The 24,707-nt window shown below is 53.6% G+C and overlaps 1 protein-coding gene across 1 annotated transcript in view; it reads left to right on the top strand.

The window, feature by feature from the left end:
- The window catches only part of RASGRF1 (Ras protein specific guanine nucleotide releasing factor 1), a 101,383-nt gene that overhangs the window by 57,262 nt on the left and 19,414 nt on the right, over positions 1–24,707 (top strand). Inside the window, exons 11-22 of the mRNA XM_061159618.1 lie at positions 2,498–2,561; positions 5,087–5,223; positions 5,978–6,060; positions 8,546–8,794; positions 9,830–10,203; positions 11,566–11,691; positions 13,944–14,114; positions 14,577–14,683; positions 15,103–15,215; positions 17,584–17,644; positions 21,498–21,601; positions 23,080–23,164. Of these exons, the coding sequence (XP_061015601.1) occupies positions 2,498–2,561; positions 5,087–5,223; positions 5,978–6,060; positions 8,546–8,794; positions 9,830–10,203; positions 11,566–11,691; positions 13,944–14,114; positions 14,577–14,683; positions 15,103–15,215; positions 17,584–17,644; positions 21,498–21,601; positions 23,080–23,164 (1,674 nt within the window). The remainder of the gene's footprint in view (positions 1–2,497; positions 2,562–5,086; positions 5,224–5,977; positions 6,061–8,545; positions 8,795–9,829; positions 10,204–11,565; positions 11,692–13,943; positions 14,115–14,576; positions 14,684–15,102; positions 15,216–17,583; positions 17,645–21,497; positions 21,602–23,079; positions 23,165–24,707) is intronic.

Here is a 24,707-nt window from a genome sequence, read left to right as displayed (position 1 = left end):
TTGCAGTGGCTTCTCTTGCTGCAGAGCAGACTCCAGGCCCACAGGCTTCAGTAACTGCAGCATATGGGCTCAACAGTTGCAACTCCTGGGGTCTAGAGCACAGGCTTAGTAGCTGGGGTGCACAGGCTTCGTTGCTCCAAAGCATGTACGATCTTCCTGGACTGGGGATTGAACCCATATCTCCTGCATTGGTAGGCAGGATTCTTTACCACTGGACTACCAGGAAAGTCCCCAGATAAGCCCTTAAAAGTCCCGTGTGTGTATGTGAGGGGCCAGTGGAGGATGGTCACATCTGGCTGAGGCAGAGCAGCACCCAGAGCCTTTTTCTCATTTCCAACCAAAAAGGAGATCAGACAGCACCCATTTCTGACGCCTTTGAGCACTCACACCTCCAGCACCCTAGGCAGAAGCTACTGCTCCCCAACACAGCACATGGCTTATCCCACTGTTGAGAGCTCAGGATTTGATCCCACCTCTGTTTCTCACACTGTGTGAGCCCGGACACTTCCCGCGCCGGTCCACACCTCACTTCCTCATCTGCTTTGAAATAAGGGTGGCTGTCCTCACCAGGGGTATGCACAGATGCAGGGAGGTGCCCATAGACCTGCCCTGGGAGGTGTGATGCCCTTGCCTCTGTAGCGACAGCCTCCCCAAACTGTGTTCATCCCCATGAAGGCTTGCTTCAGCAGATTTCAAGTCTGAACACGCTGTGGCCTTGAGAGGGCCAGAAGGAGCCCTTAATTAAAGCAGAACATCAGGGAAACCATTCTTCCAGACCCTGGATGCCTGGCCCGTAGCTTCCTGCAGCGCTAATAGATCAAGCAGTGGCTTCAGGGAACCTACTGCTTATGTTAACGTGTCGACAAATTAGCTGGTCGGCTGCATGGGGGGAAATTAATTTACAAACATGGAATACTCCAGTTTCAACCAAATTGTGTGTCGAGGAAAGCATTCATTATTTATTAGCTCCGGAGTTTCTTTTGGGAAGATCTCTGTCCAGGCTGGAGGAACAGTTCTTCCAGCAGGTGGGAGTCAGTAGGGGTGCTTTGGACCGGAGACTTGAAGGCAGCTTTTCAGTCTGAAAGCACATGCCTTTGTGTTTGTTCATTTTATCTTACTTTGGTTTGGGGGGTTGTTTATTTATTTGTTTGAGTTTTAAAAGTCTCTTAGTATACTGGTAAAGATGGAATGTGGGCACTACTCAAATTCTAACCTTGCTACTTACCCGTGGGTGACCTTACTAAGCCCCAGTTTGCATGCATACTTAGTCACTAAGTCATGTCTAATTCTTTGCAACCCCATGGACTGCAGCATACTAGGCTTCCCTGTCCTTCACTATCTCCTGGAGTCTGCTCAAACTCCTGTCTATTGAGTGGGTGATGCCATCCAACCATCTCATCCTCTGTTGCCCCCTTCTCCTGCCCGCAGTCTTTCCCAACATCAGGGTCTTTTCCAATGAGTTGGCTTTTTGCATCAGGTGGTCAAAATATTGGAACTTCAGCTTCAGCATCTGTCCTTCCAATGAACAGTCAGAGTTTATTTCCTTTAGGATTAACTGGTTTGATCTGCTTGCTGTCCAAGGGACTCCCAAGAGTCTTTTCCAGCACCACAGTTTGAAAGCATCAATTCTTTGGTGCTCAGCCTTCTTCATGTCCAACTCTCACATCCCTGCATGACTACTGGAAAAACCATAGTTTTGACTAGATGGACCTTTGTGAGCCTAGGCTGAGGGATTTCAGACTTCTGCAGACTTAGGGCCACCAGGTGATGCCTCGGAGCTGCTGTGAGACAAGAAGCGACGTGCAAGCTCTCCATCCCCAGCCCAACCTCACCCTCCTCCAGGAGAGGCATCTCTGAGCCAGTCCCAATTGAGTCACTTCATTGGGCTTCTTTTTAACATTTAATTTTCTTTTAAGATTTTTTTTTATGTGGACCATTTTTAAAATCTTTACTGAATTTGTTACAGTATTGCTTCTGTCGTGTGCTAAGTCACCAGTTATGTCCAACTGTTTATGACCCCATGGACTGTAGCCTGCCAGGTTCCTCTGTCCGTGGGGATTCTCCAGGCACGAATACTGGAGTGGGTTGCCATTTCCTTCTCCAGGGGATCTTCCCAACCCAGGGTTTGAACCCGTGTCTCTTACATCTCCTGCACTGGCAGGCGGGTTCTTTATCACTAGCGCCACCTGTGTTTTGGTTTTTTGGCTAAGAGACACATGGGATCTTAGTTCTCCGACCAGGGACAGAACCCATACCCCCTGCACTGGAAGGTGAAGTCTTAACCACTGGACCACCAGAGAAGTCCCTGGGCTCCTCATATGAAGATAAAATTCTTCAACTTAAAAACCAGAATACCCTCTTGGCTATGATGTGCACATACACGTGCGTGTCTGTCGCTTTTAGAGTCCCTCCTCGTACTGACATTCTGGAACTCCGAACCTAGAGCATCTCCCCCCCGCCCCCACCCCCGATTCAAGGTGGCCCCGCTCTTTTTCAGAACGGAGTCATATCCCTCATTGACTGCACCTTGCTGGAGGAGCCGGAGAGCACAGAGGAAGAAGGTGAGCGCGAGGCCACCTGCAGGCCAGTGTGTCCTCACACAGATCACACACTCTCACCCCGAGAGGTGGAGCCCAGGCTGTGGGAGGAGAGGAGGATGCTGAAGTTCGGGGATCATTGTCCTGGATCTGGAGAGGCCAGTCTGGGTCTTTAGAGAAGGAGCTCCCTGGCCCAGCGGGTGACCACCTCCACCGCCTTCCTGGTTCCTTCCAAGCTCCTTGGGTCCCTGGGTTTGGGGGTCCCGCAGGTCAGAGAGCACCCTCATTAATGCATCCATGTGCTGCATGCATCGTTGCTCACTGGACAGCCAGGAAGATGCCAGGGAGGTGCCAGACCCAGCTCTGTCCTCCAGCGCAAACAGGTGGGGTGTGCAGGGACACACGTGCTCCCACCAGAAGGAACGTAGGGGACCATCCCCCACAGTGAGGCTGGTGGGACCAGGACCCAGGACGGGAAACAAGACTCGGGGAGAAGGGAGCATGTGAGGGGGACCTCAGCACACCAGAAGGGCCAGGTAGGGGGGCCCAAGTGCCTGGAAAGCCTTGGCATGGGGCTGTCTCTGGATTTCTGTCTCCCGGGGAATTAGAGTTGGGGGATGGGCCTGTTATTTGGGGTTAAAGGGTGGGGTCACTGCTCTCTCTCGATTGGACCCAAGTTGCTCCTCGTCTTCCTGCTTCGTGACTCCCCAGCGAGGCTCCGGATCCCTGCCCTAGGGGTACACCGGCTGGATGGGCCATCTCTGCCCTTCTCTAGATCAGGACTCCATGGGTGGGGCTGTGTCTGAGGACCTCAGATTCTAGTCCCAGCTTGGTCTCGGGCTCAGGTTTTGCTGAGAGCTGGGAGCCTCATCCACATACTCACATACACACACGCATGCCCTGGTCAGCCCCAGGGAGCTGAGCTCTGCACCCCTCATGACCCTCCACCCAGGGCAGAGCCAAGCAGCCCCCACAAGGCAAGAATAAACCTGTAGTAGTTCACCTGAGGCTCTTAGCAGCATGATGGTCTTCAGTCTTGGCCACAGCCGGTCCAGACCCCGGTGGAACTATCAGTCCCCAAGCCCTTTTTCCTCCAAGTCCAGGAAAGGTAGAGACACAGCCCCAAGCACCCCCACTCGACATGCAGACACCCCACTTCCGAGCAGCCGAAACCATCACATCCCCGGGTCACCACACGGAGCAGGAACCCCTCTCCCCAGCAAGGCACCTTCAGATTCTCAAGTGTCAGCACCAGAAGGGTCGGAGAACTCAGAGCCATCACATCCCACTCTACTTGTGGAAAGACGTCTGAAGCCCAGAGCAGGAAGGGCACCCCCTCCACCCCAGAGTCACACAGCCAGCAAGTAGAGCCCAGAGCTGTAGCAGGCCCTGGGCAACACTCAGGCCCGTGAATGTGGAGACACTGGAAGGAGTCCCTGAACTGTGATCTTAGTCTTTCCAAATAAAGAGAGTTCAAGGAGCCCTACAGGTTAAGAGTAGAAATAAAAATACCCAGGATTTACTTTGGCTTTGGGGACCTCTCAGCTGAGATAAATGTCCAGCCCAGCAGCTCAAGATCTAAGGTTCTCCACCTGGCCCCCGGATCACCTTGGCAGAGCAGGAAGTGAAGTGAAGTGAAAGTCACTCAGTCGTGTCCGACTGTTTGCGACCCCATGGACTATACAGTCCATGGAATTCTCCAGGCCAGAATACTGGAGTGGGTAGCCTTTCCCTTCTCCAGGGGATCTTCCTAACCCAGGGATGGAACCCAGGTCTCCCTTTTTGCAGACAGATTCTTTACCAGCTGAGCCACAAGGGAAGCCCAGGATGCAAAGCAGGAGGACCTGGCTTAACCCCTGCCCGGCAGGGGGGTGGGCGTGTCTTACAAAAGTCCTCCCTGAGGACCTCAGACCCTCACTGGGGTTAGGAGAGCAGAGTCAACTGGGGAATCCTAAAAGCTATTCCGACATGGAATCAGAGCTGTCCCTGTGTGGCTGGAAGCTACTCTGTACTCCAGGTCTGTCTTACCATCTTTGAAATGGGGATTCCTCACCTTAAAAAAGAAACAAAAGTTCTGATTTAGAATATGAACTTACGGTTTCTGGGAGGAACAGGATTGTTAGGGACTTTGGGAAGGTCATGTACACACTGTTATATTTTAAATGAATAACCAACAAGGACTTCCGATATAGCACAGGGAACTCTGCTCAATGTTATGTGGCAGCCTGGATGGGAGGGGAGTTTGGGGGAGAATGGATATATGTATATGGATGGCTGAGTCCCTTTGCCATTCACCTAAAACTACCACAATATTGTTCATTGGCTATACTCCAATACAAAATGAAAAGCTTGGAGTTTGGGAAAAAATAAAAATACACCAAGGCATGAATCCAAAGAAGACAAAAATATAGTTCTGAAGCTAGCAAGAGGCCTGATGTCCTAGCGATGCCATGCCTTCACCACCAGGTGAGGCAGGCATCATGCAGTTGTTTTCCAACTCAAAAAAGGCCCACACTCATCCTGCTAACTCTGTGTTTTGCAACTGGAAGCCAAAGGGTCTGGCCAAGATGTAGACCACTTGGATTTCAAGATCGGGGTGGAACCAAAGGATTCACCACCCTTCACGGTCATCCTCGTGGCCTCATCCAGACAGGAGAAGGCGGCGTGGACTAGTGACATCAGCCAGGTGAGTGGTATCACCTGTCCCTGAGGGCAGGTGTTACCTTCCTTCATGCCTGCACTGTTTGGAGGAAAGGGCAGCTGCAGGGTCCTAATGGGAAAGACGCAGGTATCAACAGGAACAGCCCCATCCAAGGCTGAGCCCCGCTAGCTGTCTACTCCCCCAAGGCCCCTAGGCCTCCTGTAGGTGTGGGGGCCCCTTGCATCCAGAACATCTGTAGGGCAGGTTTGAGAACCCCAGGTTCCTGGGCTCCCTGTTGGTCCCCTGAGTTTACTACATTCACATCTCTGGTATGAGGCCTGGGAACCTACACATTAGCCCTGCAGTGGGCAGAGGACAGAGGAGGCTGGAGGCCCCACTGAGTTGACCTTCAATGAGAGAGACCCCAGATCACTGTGGATCTGATCCTGTCCTTGACGTTGGACCTCAGAAATCACCCCGAGAATGGCCAGAGTGAGACACTTTCACTTTCACAAACACCCCAGGGGAGGGGGTGTAGGAATCATTATCCCCATTTTGTAGATAGGGAGGCTGAGGCCCAAGTAGGTCAAGTAAAGTCCCAAAAGGTCACTGAGCTAGGGACTTGACTTCTGGCCAGAATCCACAGGATGCTCTGTGTTGACCCTGCCCTTGCCTGGATGGTGCTCTTTGACCCTGTGTCAGGCGGGGGCACGTGAACCCTCACTGAGCAGAGCCCCTGCCAGGCCTGTCTCAGCACAGAGACTGAGGCTCTGACTGGGAGCCCTCTCTCTGACTCCAGTGTGTGGATAACATCCGGTGCAACGGGCTGATGATGAACGCCTTTGAGGAAAACTCCAAGGTCACGGTGCCACAGATGATCAAGTAAGTGCCCAAGCCCCATGTGGTCTGGGCTGAGCTCCAGAGACCGAAGGTCACACAGTGACGTCAGGGGGCTCGGGAGATGCTGAGTGTCACCTCTGGGGTGCTCTAGGCATGTGTTTGTTCTGAGTTTACGTCTATTTGGTTGATGGCTTTGATTTAGTTTTTGTGGTTTTTGTCCTGAAAATGTGTATTTTTTTATTGTTGTTCAGTCGTCTGACTCTTTGCAACCCCATGGACTGCAGCACACCAGGCTTCCCCGTCCTTCACCATCTCCCCAAGTTTGCTCAAACTCATGTCAGCGATGCCATCCAACTATCTGATCCTCTGTCACCCTCTTCTCCTGCCTTCAATCCTTCACAGCATCAGGGTCTTTTCTAATGAGTCGGTTCTTCACATCACCTGGCCAAAGTATTGCAGCTTCAGCATCAGTCCTTCCAATGAATATTTAGGGTTCATTTCCTTTCTGATTGACTGGTTTGATCTCCTTGCAGTCCAAAGGACTCTCAAGAGTCTTCTCTAGCACCACAGTTCAAAAACATCAATTCTTTGGTGCTCAGCCTTCTTTATAGTCCAACTCTCACATTCAATTAGGCTGTTTAAAATAGAATATCAGGAATGACACTTAATGCATTCTTTTTTTTTTTTTTTTAGGAGATGGCTTTTTTAAAAAATATTTATTTGTTTATTTGGCTGCACCGGGTCTTAGTTATGGCATGTGGAATCTAGTTCCCTGACTAGGGATTGCGCCCCCTGCATTGGAAGTGAAGAGTCTTAGCCACAGGACCACCAAGGAAGTCCTTATTTTTTTGTAATTTTTATTTTTTCTTTATTTTTTAGTTGAAGGAAAATTGCTTCACAATATTGTGTTGGCTTCTGCCATACATCAAGTTCCCTATTTTTTAAATAGCTATTTTTCTTTGGTTTGAGCACCCCAGGGAGGAGGGACCAGGGGGTGTCCTCCTGCTGAACTCAGCTTCCTGAGCCCCACTGGGCAGTGCAGCCCTGACCTGTACCAGGCCTGCTTCTCCTCCAGCATCCACTCACCTGACCCCCTCATGGCTCGCCCTACCAAGGTGGCCTGCTGGCCCTCTGACCTCCATCTGAACCTCTGAATCCCCAGCCTGCTCTGTCCCCCTTACTGACACCAGGAGCCAGCTGACCCACCCTGGGGATGTTGTCCTGCCCAAAGCAAACATCGGGACCCACTGCCTCTTTGCCTCTTGAAGTACACACTCTGGGGAGCTGCAGACCATTGTGGAGCAAGTGTGTGAAAGGGTCCCCCCACATACCCGGTTTCCACGGCAGGCCTGATGGAGCGAGCGCGCCAGGAGCTAGGGGCTAGCCAAGGCAGTGTGATGTCCATCAGGTGTTCTAAGCATCTGGATGAGTTTATGAGGACTTCTCCCCACCCCAGTGGGTTTCAGTGTATTCACAGTGTCGTGCTACCATCACCGCTAATTCCAAAATATTCCCATCACCCCCAAAAGAAACCTCATGTGTGTTAGTAGTCATTCCAGTTCCCCCCCGTTTCTACCCCCTGGCAACCACTAATCTACTTTCTGTGTCTGTAGATTTGTTCGTTCTGGACAGTTCATGGAAATGAAATCTTGCAACACGTGGACTTTTGTGACAGGGTTCTTTCACCTGGCATGTTTTCAGAAGTCATCCATGTTGCAGTGTATATCAACATTTCATTCCTTTTTATGGCTGAATAATATTCCGTTGTATGAACAAACCACATTCTGTGTATCCTTTCATCAGCTGATGGACATTTGGGTCGTTTCCACTTTTCCACAATTATGAATAATGTTGCTCTGAATATCCATGTCCAAATCTGCTTTGTGAACAGATTTTCTTCATAGCTTGTGAACTCGGCAGCACATTATTCATTAATTTATTTATATTTAGTTTTGGCTACACTGGGCCTTCACTGCTGCACTCCGGCTTTTTCTAGTTGCAGCGAGCAGGGGCTGCTCTCTAGTTGCGGTGTGCAGGCATCACATTGTGATGGCTTCTCTGGTTGCAAAGCACAGACCAGGTATTCAAGGAGTCAGCAGTTGTGGTGCACAGGCTTAGTTGCCCCATTGCATGGGGGATCTTCCTAGACCAGGGATTGAACTCGTGACCCCTGCGTTGGCACACAGATCCTTAACCACTGGACCACCAGGGAAGTGCAAGCAATATATTATTTTTAAGCTTATTGTATTTTATCTAGCATTTCTAGGAGTTTTATAATGTCAGGTCATCAGGCATGATTGGGAAAAAGAAGTTGTAGCCCATTCTTTCACAACTTCAGTCTTCCAAAGCTTTCCTTGTTCCCATCATAAGCCACCGCATCCTTGATTATTGGTGTGTTGGGGAGACAGTGATGTTTGGACCATGGTCCAGCCCTTGGGGAGAGCACGGCCTGGCTGGGGAGACAGCCATGGACTCAGGCACCTTCAGACCCAAGTCCTTCCTCCATCCCTCCCTCCTCCCTCCTCAGGTCTGACGCTTCATTGTATTGCGACGACGTGGACATTCGCTTCAGCAAAACCATGAACTCCTGCAAAGTGCTGCAGATCCGGTACGCCAGCGTGGAGAGGCTACTGGAGCGACTGACCGACCTGCGCTTCCTGAGCATCGACTTCCTCAACACCTTCCTGCACTCTTATCGTGTCTTCACTACCGCCGTTGTGGTCCTGGACAAGCTCATCACCATCTACAGGAAGCCCATCAGTGCCATCCCCGCCAGGTGGGCAGGCTCCTCCGCACCCCCCACCTGACCCCACCCCCCAGCCCCGCCTCGGGCTGATCCACAGACCTCCTGGGCCCCGAGGGAAACTGAGTTCAGCCCCAGGCTGGAACTCAAGGGGCAGATGTGAGAGCCGTCCCAGAAACGAGCCTGCCCTCTGCAAAGACGTGGGAGAGGGCTGGCCAGCCTGACACTCCTGCTCGGCCCCAGCTTCCTCCTCCTGCCTCCAAGCTCCGGGGGTGGGGTAGAGTTTGGGGGTCACCGTGTTGTATCCTCCCTAACCTCCTTGAACCGTAGGGCCTGCCCTTCTTCCCACCTTCCCCACTGAAGAAAGGAAAAAAAACCAGAAAGGGTGGACTCAAGGAAAGAAAGGGGGAGGGTGGGAGGAAAGTCCGAGAGAGGGAGAATCTTATCCCTTTTCTGCTTAGACCGCATCTTGCTGTAAAGAGAGGAGGTAGCCCCTTTTTGCACACTCGGGCTGGTTCCGCCTGTGGAGGGCAAGCACCCAAGTGGAACGGAAAGGACACTGGGTTTAGAGTCAGGAGGCATCAGAGGAGTCATTTCCCGTCTCTGAGCCCCAGCTTCCTTGTCCATAAATTGTGTGGACCTGGGTGAGGTCAGGGCATGTAGGTGACACCAGGCCTGTGCGGGGGACAAAGGGAGCTTTCTTAGAAGCCTACAGGTCAGGGGAACCCACAGAATGTCACGTCAGCCGCTGCTGCTGACCAGAGGGAGGTGAAGAGGGAGCTTCAGGCAGACCCGCTGCCCCACAAAACCCATGCCCGCCCCCCAGAGCAGGACTCTTAGGCCCAGAGAAACCTGGCCACTGGCCATTGAACCACATGGCCCCTCTGGCGTGGCCTCCTCTCAGACCTGCCTGCTCAGAGGACCTGCCCGGGGTCAGGGATCATGAAGATGAAGGAGCCACCACTCTGGTGGGGACCAGAGACAGAGGACTCCCGCGGCCTGGGCAGGCAGGCAGGCTCCACTGGGCTGACCGTCTGTTTTCATCCCCCACCCCACCCACCCCTGCAGGTCACTGGAGCTCTTGTTCGCCAGCGGCCAGAACAACAAGCTCCTGTACGGGGAGCCCCCCAAGTCTCCGCGTGCCACCCGCAAGTTCTCCTCACCACCGCCCCTGTCCATCACCAAGACGTCATCGCCCAGCCGCCGGCGGAAGCTCTCCCTCAACATTCCCATCATCACGGGCGGCAAGGCCCTGGATCTGGCCGCGCTCAGCTGTAGCTCCAACGGCTACACCAGCATGTACTCGGCCATGTCACCCTTTGGCAAAGCCACGCTGGACCCCAGCAAGCTCTACGTGTCCAGCAGCTTTGCCAACAAGATCCCAGATGAGGGTGACGCCAACACCGAGAAGTCCGAAGAACCCTCTGCCCTCAGCAAGCAGAGTGAGTGGATGTCCCCAGACTCAACAGCCACGGAGGCTGGCCAGCTCCCTTGGGACAGGAGGGGTAGGCTGAGGGGGTCCAGCCAGATTACGGTGGCCATGCAGAGGCTTGGTGGGGGAGAAGCAGGCAGAGACACCCAGAAAGGTGGCTGACTGTCCCCGCCATCATCAGGTGTCCCATTGTCCTAATAACTGCTTCCTCCTGCATCCTTGTATCTGTCCATCTCTGCAGCAGACATGCCCTGGGCCCGGCCTCGGTCAGGGCCTGCGAGAGAAGAGGGCAGCAGACCTGGCTCCTGCCCCCAGGATTCACAGTGTGGCTGAGAATCAGGGCTAGACATGGAAATAGGACTCCTGATGCGTATTGTGTTGGAGGGGTGCTCAGGAGACCCTGGGGAGAGTCAGAGAAGGCTTCCTGGAGGGCCCGTCAGATCTAGATGTGTCACATATAGAGGAAGGGAGAACATTCTAGACCAGTGGAATGGAGTGGGCGAGACTAAGGGGTGAGGAAGAGTGTTGTGTGTTCAGGGAACAGCGTGAAGCGCAGCACACACCTGCGACGCTGGGTGTGGAGATGACGGCTACAGGTGATGGTGGCCAGGCTGGGCCCTCACTGCTCTCAGAAACCCGACCATTCCAGGACGGTGTCCCTTTGGAGGGTTGTCTGGCTCTGTCTGGGGTTAGGTCAGCCCATATCCTGGGTGACACCAGCCTTGCAGTGGTTAGCATACATATGCATGCACACACACACACGCACGTATACTCAACCCTGGGCTGGACAGAAGCCCCCAGCCTTCAAGGAGCAGGCCTTGGAAAAAAATTTAAGATGGTTGGAATTTCTCTCCTCTGAGTTGAGAAGGGGGAAGGCAGGGGAACCTCCAACAGAGGGCATGGCTGGGAAGGGGTGAAGCCCCCAGGACCTCCATACCAGGTGACATTTACTGTGGCGCGTGCAGTAAACGGGATGCACACGGCTGAAAGTCAATTACCAAAGTGACAGCCTACCAGAGAGCCCCAGAGGCCATCCTGCAGGACCAAGGGGCAGAATCCTAGCCAGGAAACACCACAAGTAAATGTCATTTGGTTTCCGAGGTAGAATCCTAGACTACAAAGGGGACACTGGGTAGAAACTAAGGAAATCTGAATAAAGCATGGCCTTTAGCTGAAAAAAATGACTAGGGACTTCCCTAGAGGTCCAGGGGTTAAGACTCTGTGCTTCCAATGCAGAGGACCTGGTTTAGATCCCTCGTTGGGAAACTTAGGACCTCGAGTGCCACATGGTGAGGCCAAAAATATTAAAATCTTTTTGAAAAAGTCAACGATTATTTGAGAAATACCAGATTGTTTCCTTCTTTCCTTCCAGGCTCAGAAGTCTCCATGAGGGAAGAGTCAGACAATGATCAAAACCAGAGTGACGATGGTGATGCTGAGACATCCCCCACCAAATCTCCAACAACACCAAAATCGGTCAAAAGCAAAAACTCCTCAGGTACAGCTCACCAACCCAGAACTGCAAATAGATTCCAGACGTTTTGTGAGATGCAGGTGGGGGAGGGCAGCAGGTCAGGCTGAGGGAGACCAGTGGGTGTCACGCCTTGTGTTTCATGAGTGACTCCTCAGTGCAGGAACCCGGCTGCACTTCCCAGCCTGGGGGCAACTCTGGGGGCTGCAGCGCTGGCTGGGAAATCCTGCTGTTCTTCTCGGCAGTCCCCCCACCGACCTCAGACAACGCTGTGTAACCCACCCTATCCAGGTGGGCAGGAAGGCCCATCTTTTGGCTTCATTTATGGAAGATCCGGGTTTCCCTGGTGACTCAAGACGGTAAAGAATCCTCCTGCAATGCAAGAGACCTGGGTTCAATCCCTGGATCAGGAAGATCCCCTGGAGAAGGGAATGGCTGCCCACTCCAGTATTCTCGCCTGGAGAGAATTCCATGGACAGAGGAGCCTGACAGGTTGCAGTCCACGGGGTCATAAAGAGTCAGACACGACTGAGTGACTCTGACTCCCTCATTGAATTTGTTGCAATATTTCTTCTATATTTGGGTTTTTTGGCCCTGAGGCATGTGGGATCTTAGCTCTCTGACCAAGGATCAAACCAGCAACCCCCGCACTGGACGGTGAAGTCCTAACCAACCGGACCACCAGGGAAGACCCAGAAGGAGCTTCTTGAGCTGCTGCTACACGTCAGGTTCTGTGTTGGCTCTTTAATCATGTGACACCTTGCAGCGGGGCCTTCCTGTTTTTCATCTGACGGAAGAGTCTCTGGGAGGTTGTGATGATGCCGGGTCCAAGTCTCAGACCCAAGATCCAGGAGGGCTCTCAGGGGGCCATCCGGGTCTCTGATTCCCGTAAAGCACCTCCCCACACATAAGGGGCAGGGGCGGGGGGCGCCCTGAGGAGCCCAGAGCTGAGGCATGAGCTCATAGAAGCCCCTTGTGTCTCCAGCTGCCTCCTCAAGCCCCTGCTCCCACATACAAAGCGCAGCCTGAACCCCAAACTCCCCGATTTCCCAGGAGACCCAGTAAGTCACAGGGTCACCCACCAGCAGAGAGAGACTGCCAGGACATTGCATGGAAGCAGAACTCACAGACAGCCAAGTTCCAGAAATAAGCCTTGAGTTTTAAGATCAATCATTTGCTCCTCAGTGCCTAAGGACTAGTACTTTGTCCTAAGAATGGCTGCTTTCCAGAGATTTCTCCAAGATGAAGCTAGAGGTTTCTGGAATGAGATTCTACTAATATCACTGCTTAAAAAAAATGATGATTGTTATTGCATTGATATTCCATGGCATATATGTGTTGTTGTTCAGTCACTAAGTCTTGCCCGACTCTTTGCCACCCATGGACTGTAGCCCACTGGGCTCCTCTGTCCCTGGGATTTCCCAGGCAAGAATATTGGAGTGGGTTACCATTTCCTCCTCCAGGACATCTTCCTGACCCAGGGATCAAACTTGCATCTTCCCGCATTGGCAAGCAGATTCTTCACCACTGAGCCACCAGGAAGTCCATGGGCATATATATATATCTTTTCATATATCTTTTCACATATATATATATATATATCTTTTCATATTTTTTTTTTCACACAGTACTAAATACTTTCATCTGTGTTAACTCCTTTAATCTTTACATCCACCTTTTGAAGCAGGTATTATCCCAAGATTACATAGACTCAAAGAGGTTAGGTAATTTACCCAAGGCCACACAGCTAGTAAGGGGGGTGAGGACTTGGACTGCGGTGCTCTTTCCACCCCCACGATGATGCCAGGGAGCCCGTCAGTGTGAGTTATCCACGTCAGACTTTGCACAGGTTATGTGTTCATTCCAAATAGGCATAAAGGGTGAGATAATACACCAGGCTGTCCCTGAGTAGGCCTGGGCCCAGCTGAGCCTACAAGGTAAAAAGTTTGGGGCTGCAAAGAGATGCAAGGGGTGGCTGGACTTTCTCCAGAAGCAGGAGGGCTGGTGGGACCGTCTCATCTCAGCAGGAGAAGCAGAAGGAGGCAGACAGGGGCTTTCTCTGCCCTGAGGCAGCCCTGGGGTGACACAGAGTGGCATGGGTGTGTCCCTCCCCGGGGACCGCAGCAGAAGACCAGACCCCATGCCTGCCACCTGACCAGCCCTGGTTGCAGTGAACACAGCCTGCCTGTCCAGAGGCCTTTCTAGCCTTGAGACCCATGGTTTCCTGAGCCAAGGGCTGGATCAGCGATGGCTGAGGCTTGATCCCCTGCTCCCCACAGAGTTCCCCCTCTTCTCCTACAATAATGGAGTGGTCATGACCTCCTGTCGTGAGCTGGACAGTAACCGCAGCGCCCTGTCAGCAGCCTCTGCCTTCGCGATAGCAACTGCGGGTGCCAACGAGGGCACCCCGAACAAGGAGAAGTACCGGAGGATGTCCTTGGCCAGTGCAGGTACAGGGTTGGCTCACCACCTTGATGACAGCCCAGGGGCTTGTCCCCCTTCTGATATGGAGTGCCTGCTGCCCCAGGCCCTGGCAGTGCTGAGCCTCCTGCCTGGGGGCCCCTTCCTCCCCACCCATCCGCTCTGCGACTTGGCAAACCTTTGCTTGGAGTCAAGCCCACTGCCTGACGGATGCCCTGCCACCTGCTCTGTCTCCCACTTTCATGGTGGAGTAGAGGCCGCCAGAATCCTCCAGCGGCCCCTGAAAGCTGCAGAGGTCCGGGAGAAGCGGGCCTGTATGGACTGTGTCCACAGGAAGTTGAGCCATCCGGACTCCTTGGTCAGAACCTGGGCTGGTTGTCAGATATTTTCTCATCCCCCACCTAGAGCACCCCCGTCCTTCCCCCAGCTCCCCCCGATCTCGGGTGTCTTATCCTCACTACCCTCTCCCCTCTCTGTCACCTGTGTGCCAGGCTTCCCCCCCGACCAGAGAAACGGAGACAAGGAATTTGTGATTCGCAGAGCAGCCACCAACCGCGTCCTGAACGTGCTCCGACACTGGGTGTCCAAGCATTCTCAGGTGGGTGGGACCCCCAGGGATGCCCCACAATCCAGGCGAGCTGCTGGGGACCCAAGATCATTGACCCAGGAACCAGCTGCCCTGATATTCTCGGGAGGGCCTGCTCAGATTCCCTACAAGGGGACCTAGGACATTCCAAGGGGACAAGGGGCCTCTGCTCTCCACCTCTGTCTACATCAAGGCTACCTCCCAGGGCCTGGCTTAGGGCTGTAGCAATCAAGGGATGCTCCTTGACCTTACAGCGCCTTTTACCTCCAGATCAGTCGGCTCCACTGATGCCTGGCAGGCAGCTGGGGAAGAGGGAGATGAGGCAGGAAGCCTGAGTGGGCAGACCCTGCATCCTTCCGCCCTGGCCAGGCAGGGACCACCTCAGGGCAGCTGGAACAGTAGCCAGAGCTGCCCTCCTGTCTTCCCTGCAGGACTTTGAGACCAACGACGAGCTCAAATGCAAGGTCATCAGCTTCCTGGAGGAGGTCATGCATGACCCAGAGCTCCTGACCCAGGAGCGGAAGGCTGCGGCCAACATCATCAGGTGGGGGCTGGGGACAGCCTACTGAATGGGGGCCCTGCCCTCTGCCTGCGCACGGCCAGCCAGAGGCGGGGGGCAAGGGGGAGGAGGGCCCTCCCCAGACCAGAGGACTGTCTCAGGCCGTTGCTCTGGGAGGATCTCGGAGCCCTGGGCAGCCTGGGGGCTGGACAACACCCCTGCAACCAGGATCTGGAGTGGCTTGTCCATGTGTGTCCTCCCCTCTACCTACCCACCTCAGACCTGAAGACAAGAATGGTGCCTGCTTCCCCATCCACACCCACTGCTGATACCCAGCTATTCCACACTGACCTGTGTGATAGCCACTAGTGATGTATGGGTGTTAAATCTAAATTAATTAAATAGGGACTTCCATGGAGATCCAGTGGCTTAAGACAGGGTGGCAGGGGGGCGGCCAATGCAGGGGGCCCAAGTTCGATCCCTGGTCGGGGAACTCGATCCCACATGCCAAAACTAAAGATCCCACGTGCCTCAACTAAGACCTGGCACAGCCAAATAAATAAAAATAAATATTTAAGATTAAATACAATTTAAACTCTAGTTCCTGAGTCACATGAGCCACAGGGAGCTCGTGCCTCCACAGGGGGCAGCTTAAAGAACATTCCCGATTCAACTAAATGGAAGTAAATCCAAAAAAGGGGGGATATGTGTATGCATATAGCAGATTCACTTTGCTGTACAGCAGAAAGTAACCCAACTGTATCCCGATAAAAATTTTAAAATAAAAAAAAATCTAAAATGCAAAATTTTGTTAAAAGAACATACTGTCATGGAGGAGGGCTTTGTCCAATTGCACTGGCGAGCCTGTCTCCAGGTGCTCCAGGGAATATGGTCGAATTGAATTAAATTGTCCCCAGACCTATCCTTTTTCCTCCTGTGCCAGATTGGGCCTTTCCTGGCAGAGGTCAGAGGTCAGGCGGCACATATCCAAGCCCTGCTGGCTGAGTGATGCACTGTGTGACCTCAGGCAAGTCCTGTCTGTGAACCTCGTTTTTCTTCCTCTGTAAAATGGGTGAACAACACCCACTTCCAGGGTTGTGGTGAGGCTGCGGTGAGATCACTTCTGCAGGTCTCAGGGGTGTCAGACGCAGGCCCTGGTCCACCCACCGCCCACCCCTGCTGACTCAGGCTGCCTTCTGGCCCTGCCCAGGTGCCTGGACTCAGGGTTAGGCCTCCCGACCTCACTTCCTGTCCGGCTTCAGCTTTCTCTCCCTGCCCCGTGGTCATAGACTTGCATCCGCTTTCTGGCCGACAACCCAGTCTCCAGGCTTCCTCCAGCCAGACCATCCAGTTTGCTTTCCTGAGGCCCGGGCTACAGGTCCATAATTCCTGCAGGCTCCACATCCTAGCATTGCTTCCAGACCACCCTCCCTGCCATACCCACTGCCTAGACACACACACACACACACACACACGTGCACACACACAGTCAGCCCCCAGGTCCTCCATGCCCTTCCTCCTCATCCTAGGAGACGTGCAGGACTGTGCTAGACCTTAGGTCTATGGGTCAAGTCAGGTCAAGTGACCCTCGGACAGGGAGCTTGTTTGGACTGCTGCTGAATGCAGGGAGTCAAGTGGGCCCTGGTATGGATGGTGGACCCAGAGAGCCCCAGCTGTGGGTCTGCTTCCTTGGAGGGAGAGTGTGGGTGGCTCAGGCAGGCCCTCCGGACTGTCCCCCAGCCATGGCCTGCCTCTTTGGCCCCGTCCCCCAGACTCACGATTGCTGTCAGAGTGAGGGCTCAGCATTTTGGCCTGACGCAGGAGCTCTGCCCTCATCCCCACCAGTGCTCAGGACCCACTGCTCAGTCGCTGTGAATGGCCTCCCACCTCTGGGCCTTTGACCACGACCTTGCTGCTTTCCCCTGTTCCCCCTGCCCCGTCTGGAAGGCTCCCCAGCACCTCTGGCCTCTCTGATGCTCCAGCCTGAAGCTCCTTCCACTCATTCGTCCCATCACCCCACCGGCCGGTGCATCGGCCACATGCCAAGCCCAGTCCCAGGTACCTGAGCTACAGGAACAAAAGGGACACCAGCCTGCTTTCAGAGGCTCCTGGCGGATTTGGAGGAGTGGACCAGGCACAGGCATGGCTGTTCCCAGCTGGGGAGCCTGGGGCTGAGACCACAGGAAGCCTAGGAGCTAAGGGAGCCCCAGAAGGGGGCCTCACCTATCCAGGAGGGTCAAGGAGCTGAATCATTGAAGACATCAACGACAAGAGAGGGGCAAGGGGGCTCCTGGCCTTGGAAATGGCAGAGCAGAGACAGAGGCGGGTTGCGTGTGGGGGCAGGGAGGGGACTGCCTGAAGGCAAGGGGTGTCACCAGCTTCTCGGGGCTCATCATTCCCTCTCACCCCCCAGGACTCTGACCCAGGATGACCCAGGTGACAACCAGATCACACTGGAGGAGATCACACAGATGGTGAGCCAGGCCTGCCCTCTCGCTCGCTGGCCAAGTCTGTCCTTCCCTGGCCACCTGGCTCCCAGGATCCCACCCCCAAGGCCCCCCAGTGGAGCTCAGTCATCCCCTGTATTGGTTCCTGGAGCTCCCCTAACAAAGAGCCCCAGAATGGGGCACTTAAAACAGCAGAATTTTCATCTCGCATAGTTCTGGAGGCCAGAAGTCTGGAATTGAGGTGTTGCTGGTCCCATGCTCCGTCTGGAGTTTCCAGGGGAGGGTCTTCCTGGGCCTCTTCCATGTCTGGTGGCCCTGGGCATTCCCTGGCTCATAACAGAGGATCGCCAGTCTCTGCCTCGGTTGTCACATGGCCATTTCCTCTCCGGCTGTCTCCACGTCCTCTTCCCTCTGTGTGTGTCGGCCCTATGTCCAAATTTCCCCTTCTTAGAAAGACACCGAGATGGTTAGATAGCATCACCGACTCAACGGACATGAACTTGAGCAAACTCAGGGAGATAGTGGCGGATTGGGAAGCCTGGTGTGGTACAGTTCATGGGGTCTTAAAGAGTCAGACATGACTGAGCAACTGACCAACAGTAACAACATACTGGATGAGGGCCCCCTCTAGTGACCCCATCGTACCTGAGTACATCTCTGAAGGCCTTATATCCAGTAAGTTCATGGTCACAGGTCCCAGGGTTGAGGACTTCAACATACAGTATGTCCCCTACATACAAAAGAGTTCTGTGAGCATGCTCCTAAGTCCAACTTGTTCATGAATCCAACAAAGTCAGCCTAGGTACCCGACTAACACAGTCAGCTATATAGTACTGTAGATCATAGGTTTATAATACTTTTCACACAAATACAAATACAAATTTAAACAAAATTCAGAAACAAATACAAAATTAAAGAAGACCGTTTTAATCTTATAATACAGTACCCTGAAAAGTACAGTAGTACCAGCTTCCTCACCTCTGCTTGTTTGCTTGCTTCTGGACATCCTGGACTTGAAATAAAGACACTGCCCTGCTGTCCTCTATATAGGACTGTACAGTAAACACACACAGCACAACCACTTGTAGGATGCATGCATGTGATAGTGTACACCAGACACGTGAACTAACTCACACGACTGGACCTGCGAACACATGTTCACCTCTTTGAAAGTTCACAGCTTGAAGGTTCATATGTAGGGGACTTACCTTATCTTTTGGGGAGGGAGATTCAACCGATAACACCAACTCCTCTGTTTTCTTCATCTTCTGCTTTCATCTCTCCCCTAACCAGCCGCCTCTGTCTCTGCTCACCCTGTCCCTGGAAGGAGGAGGGTAAGAAGTCAGGCCTGGTGTGGACAGGCTCCCCACTGTGTGCCAGAGTCTTAAGGACTTTTCTCAATAGTGCTGTGGATCTGTATCTTTATCCCCGTCTTCCAGATGAGGCAACTGAGGCAGGGGGAGGTGGTAGGTGGCCAGGTCATGGTAGGTGGCCACCTGCCTGGCAGTGAGGGGACCCCGGGCAGAGCTCGAGGCAGGGTTCCATGCGGTGGAAGGGATGATGGTCTATGTGCTTCCGGGACCTGGCTGGGCCCCCTCTGGGCCCCTGTTGCCCTTCACTGCGACCAAGGAAGCTCAGGGCCACCTTTGACCTCCCCGGAGGTGGAGGCCCACTCATCAGACTGAGTGATATCCAGCCTGTTCAGAGTAGCTAATGGGAAGACTCAGGCCTCTGAGTCCTGCACCCACTGCTTCCCTCCCATCCCCTCTCCTGACTCTTAGAGTGGGTTCTCTTGGCCCTGGGGGTGGGGGCAGCCATCCGTGGGGCAGCTGGCGCCCTGCCTGCACCCCAACCTCAAGAGCAGTGCTACAGGGCTGTGCCCCAGGCACCCGCCCAAGGACCCCGGCCAGGACACTCAGGCAGCAGCCACACTGCTCGTGTTTCCCAATAGGGGCCTGACCGGAATGTTCACCCGTCAAGAGCCTGAGGGCCCTCGTTCCAACTTCATGTGTAGCCAAGTCTCTTCAAGAACAAAGGGCCAGCCGCCCACCCAGCTGCACCCCCAGCTCCCCCCCTGCAACCCTGACGTGGTTCCCAGAATCTGAGGGCCTGCGTGGGGCACGTCCAGTCTGGAGGAGGCCCCAGGGCCCTCCAGAGAGCAGTGGGGCTTCTTGTGACGACGCTCACAGGCCTCTGCTCCAGGCCCTGCCCCTTCTGGGGGCCGGCCAGCTCCTCCTGGGCAGCACGCCTCCAAGCCAGGCCCATTCCTCAGGTGTCCATGCCCTGGGCACCCACCCCAGCTCACGGCCTCACCCCAGGACAGGCCTGGGCCTTCAGGGCGGGCTGTACTGGTTGCCTGTCGCCCCTGCTTCAGAGGCTGGGGGCTCCTCCTCATGAGGGTCCTGAGCATCCCAGGTGGCCCATGCCGCTTTCATCCCCACGTCTCCACTGCCTTCCTGAGATCTGTCATTCCTGATGGCATCGTGTCCCCACACCCAGGCTCCTGTATCTGGACTTCTGCCCAGACCATGCCTGGCCCAGGCCGACTCTGTTGGGGGGAGTACATGGATGCCCACCACCCACACACACACCCCACACACACATGTACACATACACACCACACACATGTACACACCACACACATGTACACAGTACACACGTACACACACCATGCACACATACACACCATGCACGAGTACACGCCACACCATGTACACTCCATACACACCATGCACACACACGTACATACCACGCACACACCATGCACACATCACACACATGTACACACCACACACATATGCACACAATGTCACACACACCACACACAGGCTGCAGTAGGAGCTCTTTCCTCCACTTGCCCACACTCTATCCCTGCTCTGAGCCTGTGCCTGCAGCTCCTAAAGCCAGGACTGTGTTTTCTGGTCTTTTCTTCTCACAAGGATCTGCCTGGGCGGTTCTCAATGACCGTTTGCTGAGAACTAGGCAGGAAGACACCGTCCAGGATGGAGGCTTGTTCCCCTGACACGGGGTCACCCCCGCTTTCCTTGTCATTAATGCTACTGGCTGGGCCCTCTGGGTGGGGTAGCTAGCTGTCTCCTCCTATACAGCCCAGTCGGCACCCAGGAGGGGAGCAGGGGCATCTGTGTTCCTGACTCTCCTCCCATGAGAGCCCAGTTACCCTTTCCGGATCCACCAGACTTTCCCAGAGGCCTCTGGGCCGCAGGCCTCCTCTTGTCTGATCCCAGCCATGGGGACATCGCTTCCCTAGAGTGCTTCCTGAAGATTTCCCCAGTCGAGGGCTTGGGGAGTGGTCACCTTTAAACGTGGTGTCCATTGTGGCCCTGGGGCAGGGACTTGTACCCAGGACGAAGGCAAGCAGCTGTGTTGTGGACATGGGTCGGGGGTACAGGAGGTCATTGCACCTGTGAGTCCTCCCCTAAGGAAATTTAAAAGGAAGTTCTGTGAAGCAGGTGTGGACAGACAGGACCCAAAGGAAGAAACAGGTTCCAGCCTGAATCAGACGGCCTGGGCTCTGTCCCCATCAACCTGGCTGAGCGCCTTGGGCTAGTCATTAACCTCCAGACGCCTTTGTAGTCTCACCCGTGTGTTGGCGTAAGGATGACCTCATGAGTGACTGAAGCGCAGCACAGGCCTGCAGACACACACACACACACATGCACACACACAGACAGGGCACAGCAGATGATGGTTCCCAGCTCCCACCGTCACCTGCTGGCCAGTCTCCCAGGGAGGGGGGGCCCTCCCCAGTCATGCCTCACCCTCCCACTTACCAGAATCGAGATGGATGTTCCCTCTAGGAAGGGGCTCCAAAGCCAGAAGGGGCCCCTCACGGGCCTGACTGGGACCTTGCTCCTCTCAGGCTGAAGGCGTGAAGGCCGAGCCCTTTGAAAACCACTCAGCCCTGGAGATTGCGGAGCAACTGACCCTGCTGGACCACCTCGTCTTCAAGAAGATCCCTTATGAGTGAGTGGGCATGGGTTCTAGCCCCCGCCTTCCTCCTCAGGCACCATCACAGCTGAGTCCCCCTCCTGAAGCATGTGCGCTAGATTTCCAGAGCTGCATGGTTGATGCTCCACAGAGAGAAGCATAAATGCATGTGCCGGCAGGGATGGTGAAGGATTCCTGTCCCTTCCTGTCCCCAGGCTCCCTCCTTCCCTATCAACTGCACCTGTGCACGCACACACACCTGCACACATGCACACATACACATGCACACATGCGCGCACACACATACACATGGATACACACACAGTTTTCCAGAAGCATCTCTAACTCTGTGCTCCTTTTCTGGAGGTCTAGAAAGAGTATGTGTTCACATATGTGCACGTATGTACGTGTGAGCAAATGTGTGCACACGCATGTGTATGTGTCTGTGTGTACGCATGTGCAAGAATGGACTCTGGGGACAGCTCTGGCCTTTGAAGAAGCCCCAAGGCCTGATCAATACCTCCTCTGGCCTGTAGTCAGTCACCCCCAAGTAGTCATAACTGTACCACCTACATGATTTGTATCACCTTTTCTTCATCTGCCCCTGTGCCAGAATGGTATCTGTGAACACCACCTTTACTAAGTACACTGTATCTCTAGCAGTGCACCAAGCCTTGAGGTTGTTTTCAGATTTCACTTTTATACTTAAAGGTGGAGGTCAAAAAGCCTCTTCATAACTAAATATATCTCTGGGTTTCTGACAAGTGTCCTAGAATGGTTTCCTGAAATTGGAGTCACCAATTCTGAGGTCATAAATCATCTCAGGACTCCGGATCTCTGCCTTCTAGAAAGGTAGCCCCACCGGACACACACAGAGGCCCCCTCTGACACGGGTGCTGCCCCCGCTGGTTGTGGAGTGTCAGCCTTTTATAAACCTGCCACATCTCCCAGGCGTAGAGGCAGTAGTTACTGCTCACTCTTGCCCGTGGAACTCTGTCACGGTCACTGTCAAATAAGGAGCTTGTCCTGGAGGCCTGGACAGCCTGTGGTCCTGTGAGGTCGCCATTCCCAGAACACGCTGTGGCATGGCTTGTAGGCACCTTTATCTGTCTGTCTGGCCCTTTCTGTGGCCTTCTGTCCTTCCTGTTCTGCAGACCAAAGTCTGCAGTGTGACTTTAAAATGGAGGGTTTTCCCTGTCAGAAGCAAGATCCAAAACCAGACCTGACGTGCTCTCAGCACCAAATCTCAGTTCGGCCTCTCCATGACCCTGTAAGAGTATTGTCATTATTCCCATTTCACAGATGAGGAAACTGAGGCTCCAGGGGCTTAGCCAGAGCCACACAGCTGATATGGGGCACAGCTAGACCTGACCCCAGGGTCCCCTCATCTCAAAGGCTCTGCAGAAAGTCACTTCCCAGTAATGACCACTTCAAAAAGCAGAGAACTCAGAAGAGAAATCAGTAAGAACAAACCTAACCCCACCCACTCTGGGTTTCTCCCTTACTTCCTACAGGGAGTTCTTCGGACAAGGGTGGATGAAACTGGAAAAGAGTGAGAGGACCCCTTATATCATGAAAACCACTAAGCATTTCAATGATGTGAGTATAGGGGTGAGGGGTGCAGTGCCTTTTTCTGCAGGTTTCTCTTTGGTGGGACCCTCAGAACAGGCTGTACACCTGCTGGATCCATAGTAGCTGGGTCCTCTCTGAGCCTGTGAATTATGTGCAAAATAATTTCTTTCAAAGTTTACACTCATCCCAAAAGATGGGGCTGTCATCGCCCTTTAGATATGAAGACACCAAGACTCTGAAAGGCAAATGCCTGAGGTCTCCTAACCTATGTCTGGTAGCTCATGGCCTTCCTCCCCTGCAAAGCCCCAGTCCTGGGGAGAATATCCCTTCCTGATTTCCCCACATCTGTGCTAGTTCCAGCGCTTGAACCACAGGGACCCGTCCACTCCTGGCCTCGTGACAACCTCAAGGGCGTCTGCACTTAGCATCATCATTCCTTTGCATTTAATCATCAACACAAGAGCCTTTGATGGCTGGAAGTGGGAGCGCATGATCCCACTTGTCCTGACTGCCTGGTCAAAGCCACATGACGCCAACCACAGCCAGGGGCGGACCCTCATCCCGGGAGGAAACACAGACAATCCAGGCTTCGGAGCTCGGAGAAGGAGCCCTGTCACGAACACGGCTGCAGAGTGGAAAGCAGCATGTGTGGCAGGAGAGAGGACGTGATGAAGTGGACGGGGCCCTCAGGAAACACACACGAGGCCTGAGTCTGACCACACCTGACTCACAACTCTAACCACAGCAGGAGGCAGCAAAAAAGTCCCTCTTCCCCCCCCCACCCTCCCCCACTGTGTGCCCAGGACTCAAGTAAGTGAAGGACGAGACAATGGAGTGAGCATTTATTACATGTTGACCACGTGCAAGGCACTGTGCTCAGGATTTCATCAGCCTCATCTTATTCTCTGTTATGGATGAAGAAACTAAGGTTTGAGGAGGTTAAATTTCATCCCCAGTCATCAGCAGGAGAGCCCACTTTGAACCCACACAGTCCACCTCCTGCGGAGGACTGCCGTCATCACTACCTGGCGTGTGGCCATCTCTGTTAAAAATTCACCTTTTTTTTCAGGTGCACAGAATGGGCACCCCTTTGATGGTGATAATCATGGCCTGAAACTCTGGTTCTTAATCTCTCCCTGACACAGGGTTTGGTTTTGGTTTTGTCTTTGCTGGGTTCCAGCCCTATTGGCCTTAATTCTTTGTCTTACCTTTTAAAACAAATCTTCTTTTAAATTTTTAAAATTTTATTTAATTTACTTATTTTGGCCTCACTGGGTCTTGGTTGCTGCACCCTGGCTTTCTCTAGTTGGAGTGAGAATGAGGGCTATTCTTTGTAGTGGTGCATAGCTTCTCTTGTTGCAAAGCACGGGCTCTAGAGCTTGGACTCAGTAGTTGTGGCACATGGCCTTCTTTGCCCAGTGGCATGTGGGCTGTTTCCAGACCAGAGATCGAAACTGTGTCCCCTGCATTGGCAGGCAGATTCTCAACCACTGGACCACCAGGGAAGTCTTCTTGGTGTTATTGAATGGTATTGGCTGGAATCTCCAGGATCAGGGCTGAAACTGGTGTG

Source organism: Dama dama, chromosome 13 (genome assembly GCF_033118175.1).
Source record: "Dama dama isolate Ldn47 chromosome 13, ASM3311817v1, whole genome shotgun sequence".
NCBI classification, from domain to species: domain Eukaryota; kingdom Metazoa; phylum Chordata; class Mammalia; order Artiodactyla; family Cervidae; genus Dama; species Dama dama.
The sequence above is the reverse complement of the archived record's forward strand: the minus strand, read 5'-3'. Positions and strand labels throughout refer to the sequence as shown.